The 9133-nt window shown below is 40.6% G+C and overlaps 1 protein-coding gene across 2 annotated transcripts in view; it reads right to left on the bottom strand.

Moving 5' to 3' along the window:
- Positions 1–3437: 3437 nt before the first annotated feature.
- The window catches only part of ttc12 (tetratricopeptide repeat domain 12), a 46486-nt gene continuing 40790 nt past the window's right edge, over positions 3438–9133 (bottom strand). For both annotated transcript variants that reach the window (XM_063038784.1, XM_063038785.1), the window contains 3 exons: positions 6602–6701; positions 5726–5951; positions 3438–4669 (listed from right to left, as the gene is read on the bottom strand). In XM_063038784.1, coding sequence (XP_062894854.1) covers positions 4600–4669; positions 5726–5951; positions 6602–6701 — 396 coding nt within the window. In that variant the 3' untranslated portion in view covers positions 3438–4599. The remainder of the gene's footprint in view (positions 4670–5725; positions 5952–6601; positions 6702–9133) is intronic.

Raw genomic sequence — 9133 nt, 5'->3', positions numbered from 1 at the left:
CAGATGAACCTAATGGGTACTTTGCATCTGTCTTCACTGTGGAAGACATCAACAGTCTGCCAGAGGTCGGTGAGTGTCAGGGAGTAGGAGTGAGTGCCATTGCTATTACAAAGGAAGAAGTGCGAGGCAAACTCAGTGTTCTTAATTAAGGCAGATAAGTCATCTTGGCCAGATGGACTACATCCCAGAGTCCTGAGAGAGGTTGCTGAAGAGATAGCAGATGCATTGGTCATGATCTTTCATGAATCACTTGATTCTGGCATGGTTCTGAAGGACTGAAACATTGCAAATGTCACTCTACTCTTTAGAAGGGAGGAAGGCAAAAGAAAGGAAATTATAGGCCGGTTAGCCCAATCTCAGTGGTTGGGAAAGTGTTGGAGTCCATTATTAAGGATGAGGTTTCGAGGTATTTGGAGATCAAAGGTAAAGTCAGTCAAAGTCAGTATGGTTTTTGTAAAGGGAAATCTTCCCTAACAAATCTGTTAGAGTTCTTCGAGGAAGTAACAAGCAGGGCGATCAAAGGAGAGGTAGTGGTTGTCATTTACTTGGATTTTCAGAAGGCATTTGATAAGGTGCCACACATGACGGTGCTTAACAGGATAAAATCTTATGGCACTACAGGAAAGATCCTGGCATGGTTAGCGGAATGGCTGACAAGCTGGAGGTAACAAGTGGGAATAAAAGGGGCCTTTTCTGGTTGGCTGCCGGTGACTAGTGGTGTTCCTCAGGGGTCAGTACAGGGATTGCTACTTTTCACAATGATTTGGATGATGGAATTGATGGCTTTGTGGCAAAGTTTGCAGATGATACAAAGAAAGATGGAGGGGTAGATAGTGCTGAGGAAGCAATGTGATTGCAACAGGACTTAGACAAATTGGAAGAATGGGCAAAAAGTGGCAGATGGAATACAGTGCTGGGAAATGTATGATAATGCATTTTGGTAAAAGGAACAATAGTGTGGACTATTACCTAAATGGGGAGAAGATTCAAACATCAGAGGTGGAGAGGGACTTAGGAGTCCTCATACAAGACTCCCAGAAGGTTCATTTACAGGTTGAGTTTGTAGTAAAGAAGGCAAATGCAATGTTGGCATTTATTTCAGGGGGAATATTATATAAAAGCAAGGAGATAATGCTGAGCCTTTATAAGACACTAGTCAGGCCACACTTGGAATATTGTCAACAGTTTTAGCCCCCATATCTCGGAACAGATATGTTGTCATTGGAGAGGGCAGAGGAGGTTCACGAGTGTGATGCTGGGAATGAAGGGGTTAACATATGAGGATCCTTCGGCAGCTTTGGGCCTGTGCTCACTGGAATTTAGAAGAAAGCGTGGGGATCTCATTGAAACCTACTGACTGTTGAAAGGACTAGATAGGGTGGATGTGGAGAGGATGTTTCCTATGGTGGGGGTATACAGTACTCGAGGGCACAGCCTCAAAATTGAGGGGGTGACCCTTTAGAACAAAGGTAAGGAGAATCTTATTTTAGCCAGAGTAGTAAATCTGTAGAGTTCTGCCACAGACTGCGGTGGAGGCCAAGTCCATGCATATATCGAAGGTGGAAGTTGATAGTTTTCTGATCGGTCAGGGCATCAAAGGATATGGTGAGAAGACAGTTGTATGGGTTGAGTGGGATCCAGGATCAGCCATGATGGAATGGCAGAGCAGACCTGATGGGCTGAATAGCCTAATTCTACTCCTATGTCTTATGGGCTTTTGGTCTTATTCACAAGCATTGTCAATCGAGGGAAACTTCGGGCACATCTATAGGCCACACAGGCTTCCTCTGTGGCAGCAGAGTGATCCCACCAATGACCAGAAGACCATCGGTACTCACTCTCTGCATTTACCTCAATGTTTCAGTCTTCCTTGTCACTTTAATTGGTTAATAATGGAAGCTTTGATTAACGAAATGGAGTCAAAATATTGGTTTGTTCGCCTCAAGGTTCGCGCTCGCTGCTTCCCAGAATCTTCTTGGAGACAGCAAAGTGCTGGATCACTCAATCGATCTTCAAAGTGGAAAATGCAGGCCCTAACAGTTCCAAAAACACATTCAAGATGAAAAACAGTTTTGTAGTTTATACAGAAGATGTCGACCAAAGGAGTGTTGTACACAGATGCCATGTTGACTGGAAGTGCCCTGGATACCATGGAGACTAGTGCCCACAATGGAGCTAACGAAGTTTAGAACTCTCTGCAGCTTACTTTGATCCTATGTAGTAGCCCCCTCCCTCACCCATACCAGACAGTGATGCAGCCAATTACAATGCTCTCCACAGTACATCTGTAGAAATTTGCGAGTTTAGAAGAAAATCTCAGAAGGAGTACTTGAATCACTAGATTATTCCAGACCAAATACTGGTAAGCAGTGCTAGTATAGATAGCTACTTGACAGTCATCTTGGAGACAGTGAACAAGAACGATCCACTTCCCTGCTGTATAATTGTGAATTTATGACTCCAGGACCTTTGTTCCTGGGGGCTACTTCAAATGTTCAATTCAGCACCAGTTTGTGCATAAAAATGGGCAGATACGAGGTGGAAGCATCACTGAAAGTCTCAAAGAAATCAAGTGAAAGTTAAAACCTTTTAAAGAAACAGAGACAATTTTTTGTGTAGCCTTTACTTCCAAGTTAAGAGCAATTAATTCTCATCAGGGTGGAGATGCAAATTTACATGCTGGCAATTTGAAAAACAGTAATGAGTTTCTTGGTGCTGAACTATTTGGCTGAAACGGTCTCAACCTAATTCACCAGTCACAGAAATGAATACCTTGTCTGTCTGGGATTGAGGTGCCACGGGTAAAATGTACAGTCGCTGAGGCAAATCCTAGTATGTTTCCTACCAGCATAAACTGCAGCTAATCAGCTTGATGCATTACAATTATATTATTAGCTTCAAAGGGGACTTTGAATTTGAAGATTTTCCTCATTTTTATATAACAAGCAAACACATAATTCTATAATTGCATATTCAAGGCCCTTGTGTTTTGCTGAGAATGAACTGATATGATGATTGCAGCAATCAGTGTTGGGCTCATATTCAACAGCAGCAAGGCAGACTACAGACAATCAACAAATGGTTTGATTTACTTTGGCAGATCATTATTTACTATCAAGGACGATCCAACCTTTAAAATTCTGATTTTTAATTCTGTGTCTTGTTACAAACACACCATCCTCACTAGCATACTTGGTTATACAAGTAGGAGATAAAGCAAGAACATTCCTGATCTACTCCAAACTGCTTGAATGAAGCTCTGTGCCAAGTTACCTCTGGAGGGCAGGATGGTACTGGGGGGAGCTACCCCAGCTGCAGCCCTTCACATCCAATGTCAAACCAATGCCTTCAAGCCAATTCAGAGAGGTGAAATAAAGCTCATAAAAGCCATTATTTGAAAATTGTACTGAGTGCTTTTGTGGTCCTAGCTAACTATACTCCTTTCAGTGTCATCACCAAAAATCAACGGTCATTTAATGTTTGTTTGGTTTTTTTGGGATTTTTCTGAGGAAAAAGAATGGCCTTGTTTGCCTACATAACAACTGTGACGATTTTTTTTTTAAAGTAATCACAGCAGAGGAACACTTTATCACCTGCGGTATTTTTGAACATGAACTATAGACCATATACTTGTGCACATACAAACGATCTCAAATAGCAAAAACAATTAAAATTAGTTTCAGAACATTTATTGAATTAGCTAGTTACACAAAGAATTTTTTTTTGTCTGAACAGTTACCCCTGAGGGAAAAATATCAACTTTTGAATTGAGATGAAAACCAAAAGAAATGACAAATAGTTTGCAAAATGTCTTCCAATATGTAAAAGCTAAGAAACACAAAGATTCAACTTCACATGCACAACCTTTATAACCTTAAAAAATCCTGAGAGTAGAGGACTTAGAACCAGTCAGAGGCCATTAATCTATACAGATCTGGACCTCGGCACTTCGTTTCAACAGTATTTCAAATCCTAACATGCTATTCTGAATATATAATTTTTTTTTCTTTCTGATGGAACTGTAAATCTTATTTTAAATGGATTAACTTAAGTGGTAAAATAGCATTAAACATTTAGCGAGATTTGTGGAATTAAATTATCAAGAAAGATTGAAATAAACAGCACAAATAAATTCAATATATCATTAAAGCCAGCTGTAGGGAAAGAGAATGAAGCATAGGGCTAGAATATAATAAATGGGATAAAATATATCAGAAATAAATTAGTTTTAAAATTCTTCTTAGAAATTGTGGAATTGAAATGTTGTATTTTTTGTGTAAATGTTTTAGACAAATCTCTTCAGGTAATTCACACGAGGAATGACTACTGATTACTTTATCTCCAAGCCGTGGCTAGTAGCATTTCATGGGGATGATCAGCGTTTCACGTTGAGGTATTACATTAGGACTAAGAGAGTAGAGGGAAAAGAGCCAGTATATAACCTTTATCATCTCTCTCTCTCACTTCTATATACTAGCTGTCTTCCCTCTCAACCCAAAGCGCTGACCATTACTCTGCCTCTGTAGTAGATGTTTGACCCATTCAGTTCTTCCAGCAGTTAATTTTTGGTCTGGATTCCAGCTTCTATGGTTTCTTATCTCATTTTATGTACTTCATGCAGGACATCAGAATTTCCAATCCATGTAGCTCGCTAAGCTGAATCTTATGCCTAAGTATAATAAGAAAATTTTTAGACACACATGCAGAAAGAAATCTCATTTTCCAATTTTCAATCACAGGCATTTCTCACGAGAAAACAGCAATTCTGGGATTTTTATACTCTTTTAGTAAAGTTAGATTAAAAGCAAAAGTTTTAAGATGACGCTCATCTCAAGCAATACAGACACATATACCTCTAACCTTCAGTACTCTCTCCATACACTGGTATCTTATTTAGTACTGAGAATGCATTATCAGAAACAATAGCTATCAGAGCTAAAAGAGGTGACAGAAGCTGCTGCCGCCACCTCTCCTTCTTTGGCTGCAAAATTCTTCCTAATCGAGGAATTTCAGCAAATGGAGCACCACCGAGTCATCATCATAATTAACTCTGAATTTAAAGGGGCTATGTGGCCTGACAAAGAGAAGGGGAGACAGCAACTAAAAACATGCCCATGGGAGGCGTTGAGAAAAACTGAGGGATAAGGAGAGTGGGTAACACAAGGAGGGTGTGCTGCCCACACTCACTGTGCCAGTCAAGGTACAGGCCTAAACCCCACACTTCAGCACTGAGCGGCTGCATCCCTCCTCCAGCACCAACCCTCACAGAACCCTTTCCACACTGAGTCACAGGCAATTCATCGTTGTGAGGGCTTGAGTGTGGGGCAGGTTGAATGGCTATCTTTGTTGAAGTACAAGTGTTTGCACTGGAGGGTAGCAATATAATAGATTAGTGCTCTGTGAGGCACCGTTAAAGAGTGTACTATAGTTTAAAGCAAGAGAGGAGGAAATACCTGTCAATAATAAACCATTTTGGTAAATGGCCTCTTCCTGTGATTGCTAACGCAAAGTAAACTTTTCGTGATGGAATTGCAAAGTTCCACTTACTGGATTCAAAGGATAGTTGACACTAATAAAGCATATTACATTATCTAATATGAAAGGTTTAAATAGTTACTCAGAGTTTTCTGACGCCACCTCCTACTGATTTCATTTATTCTACAGACTGCATTAAACTACAAATCCCATTGATGTCTTTCTGTTGAGAGTTAAGGTTATATCTTACCTGGGTTCTGCCAAGCAGAGTTTACCTAGGGCAATCGCAGCATTCTGTTGGAGGGAGTTTTCTTTTGCATCGCCACCAGCATGTTTTAACAACAATCTGACAATGTCAGTTCTGAGCAGAGATGCAGCAGCTCCTGGGATCTCGAAACAGTACGAAAGGCACACAGCAGTATTGCCCACTACTTGCTCATCATCCAAAGACAGCAGCTTCATCAGAACACTGAACTCTGGGCAAGGAATAATGGAAGAAGAGAGAAATCAGAAAATCTGCGTTTTTAAAAAAACTACCAACAAATCAGTAGAATTAAACAAAATCATCAGCTCCATTCCAAAGCTAACATATTTTAAATCAGCTCCAGCAGTGAAGACAAGTCTTGACTCAAAACAATATAATACACAGGGAACTACAGAGCAACTGCTTTTCGGATTCAAGATCGAGGAAGCATCATTACTACACAGCACACTGCCATAGTGGCAATGCTAGCAAAGACATTGATGGTTTTCATGGGCCTTAATTATAAATTTTGTAATCACCAAATATTACTAGACAACAAATTATATTATTCTGAATACTGAGCCGTACTTATCTTTTAGGTGTTAATTTTCCCTGCCCTGCACATTGTTTTCATTTCAGTTTTCTTGAGAGACAGAGGTAGTTATTAAAAACAGTCAGGCAATAATTTATGAATAGTAACTGCTTATCATCAATTATCATGAACTGTTAATAATGATGAAAAATATCAGATATAGAGCATAATTATTAATGAATTTAAATAGATTCCACTACATTTCAGTCCTATGTCATCATTCTACTGAGCAACTATCTAGAAAAATTAATTCTAAATAATTGATGAAACAAGAAGTTAATCATCACAACTTTTATCACTTTTGACAATCTCTTCTCGAGCTTCTTCACTTCTAGTACTGCAGATTGCCAAGATCTTTGCGGCATATCGTATGGTTGTCTTCTCCCCTGTCTGAAACAAAAATAAAATATAAACATATTTACAATGGAAATTAAAGAAGATGACCAAAAATTTGTGTCTTATTTCCATTTCGTATTGAAAGTATATTTCATCATGATACCAGTTCTTTGTCATATCCCCCAAGTGTCAGTGTCTGTGAAATCAGGGGCATTGATAAAGATGAGACATAAAAACATAGAAACACAGAAAACCTACAGCACAATACAGGCCCTTGGCCCACAATGCTGTGCCAAACATGTACTTACTTTAGAAATTACCTAAGGTTACCCATAGCCCTCTATTTTTCTAAGCTCCATGTACCTATTCAGGAGTCTCTTAAAAGACCCTATCATATCCGCCTTCACCACCGTTGCTGGCAGCCCATCCACACACTCACCACTCTCTGCATAAAAAACTTACCCCTGACATCTCCTCTGTACCTACTTCCAAGCACCTTAAAACTGTGCCCTCTTATGTTAGCCATTTCAGCCCTGGGAAAAAGCCTCTGACTATCCACATGATCAATGCCCCTCATCATCTTATACAACTCTATCAGGTCACCTCTCATCCTCCGTCACTCCATGGAGAAAAGGCCGAATTCACTCAACCTATTCTCGTAAGGCATGCTCCCCAATTCATGCAACATCCTTGTAAATCTCCTCTGCAGCCTTTCTATAGTTTCCACATCCTTCCTGTAGTGAGGTGACCAGAACTAAGCACAGAGTCCTATATAGCTGTAACATTACCTCTTGGCTCTTAAACTCAATCCCGTGGTTGATGAAGGCCAATGCACCATATGCCTTCTTCGCCACAGAATCAACCTGCACAGCAGCTTTGAGTGTCCTATGGACTCGGACCCCAAGATCCCTCTGATCCTCCACACTGCCAAGAGTCTTACCATTAATACTATATTCTGCCATCATATTTGACCTACCAAAATGAACCACCTCACACTTATCTGGGTTGAACTCCATCTGCCACTTCTCAGCCTGGTTTTGCATCCTATCAATGTCCCGCTGACCTCTGACAGCCCTCCACACTATCCACAACACCTCCAACCTTTGTGTCATCAGCAAATTTACTAACCCATCCCTCCACTTCCTCATCCAGGTCATTTATAAAAATCATGAAGAGAAGGGGTCCCCAGAACAGATCCCTGAGGCACACCACTGGTCACTGACCTCCATGCAGAATATGACCCGTCTACAACCACTCTTTATCTTCTGCGGGCAAACCAATTCTGGATCCACAAAGCAAGGTCCCCTTGGATCCCATGCCTTCTTACTTTCTCAGTTAAGCCTTGCATGGGGTACCTTAACAAATGCCTTGCTGAAATCCGTATACACTACAACTACTGCTCTATCTTCATCAACGTGTTCAGTCACATCCTCAAGAAATTTAATCAGGCTCGTAAGGCACAACCTGCCTTTGACAAAGCCATGCTGTCTATTCCTAATCATATTATGCCTCTCCAAATGTTCATAAATCCTGCCTCTCAGGATCTTCTCCATCAACTTTCCAACTACTGAAGTAAGATTCACTGGTCTATAATTTCCTGGGCTATCTCTACTCCCTTTCTTGAATAAGGGAACAACATCTGCAACCCTCCAATCCTCTGGAACCTCTCCCGTCCCCATTGATGATGCAAAGATCATTGCCAGAGGTTTAGCAATCTTCTCTCTCGCATCCCACACTAGTCTGGGGGTACATCTCATCCGGTCCCGGTGACTTATCCAACTTGATGTTTTCCAAAGGCTCCAGCACATCCTCTTTCTTAATGCCTATATGCTCAATCTTTTCAATCCTCTGTAAGTCATCCCTACAATCACCAAGATCCTTTTCTGTGCTGAATATTGAAGCAAAGTATTAAGTATCTCTGCTATCTCATCCAGTTCCATACACACTTTTCCACTGTCGCACTTGATTGGTCCTATTCTCTCACGTCTTATCCTCTTGCTCTTCACATACTTGTAGAATGCCTTGGGGTTTTCCTTAATATTCTCTGCTAAGGCCTTCTCATGGCCCCTTCTGGCTCTCCTAATTTCATTCTTAAGCTCCTTCCTGCTGGCCTTATAATCTTATAGATCTCTATCATTACCTAGTTTTTTTGAACCTTTTGTAAGCTTTTCTTTTCTTGAATAGATTTTCAACAGCCTTTGTACACCACGGTTCCTGTACCCTACCATCCTTTCCTTTGGAATGTACCTATGCAGAACGCCATGCAAATATCCCATGAATACTTGCCACATTTCTGCCATACATTTCTCTGAGAACATCTGTTCCCAATTTACGCTTCCAAGTTCCTGCCTGATAGCTTCATATTTCCCCTTACTCCAATTAAATGCTTTCTATCCCTCTCCAACGCTATGGTAAAGGAGATAGAATTGTGATCACTCTCTCTAAAATGCTCTCCCACTGAGAGACCTGACACCTGACCAGATTCA

The sequence above is a fragment of the Mobula hypostoma genome, chromosome X2 (assembly GCF_963921235.1).
Source record: "Mobula hypostoma chromosome X2, sMobHyp1.1, whole genome shotgun sequence".
NCBI lineage: Eukaryota > Metazoa > Chordata > Chondrichthyes > Myliobatiformes > Myliobatidae > Mobula > Mobula hypostoma.
Note: the sequence above shows the minus strand (reverse complement) of the source record. Positions and strands in the feature narration are given on the sequence as shown.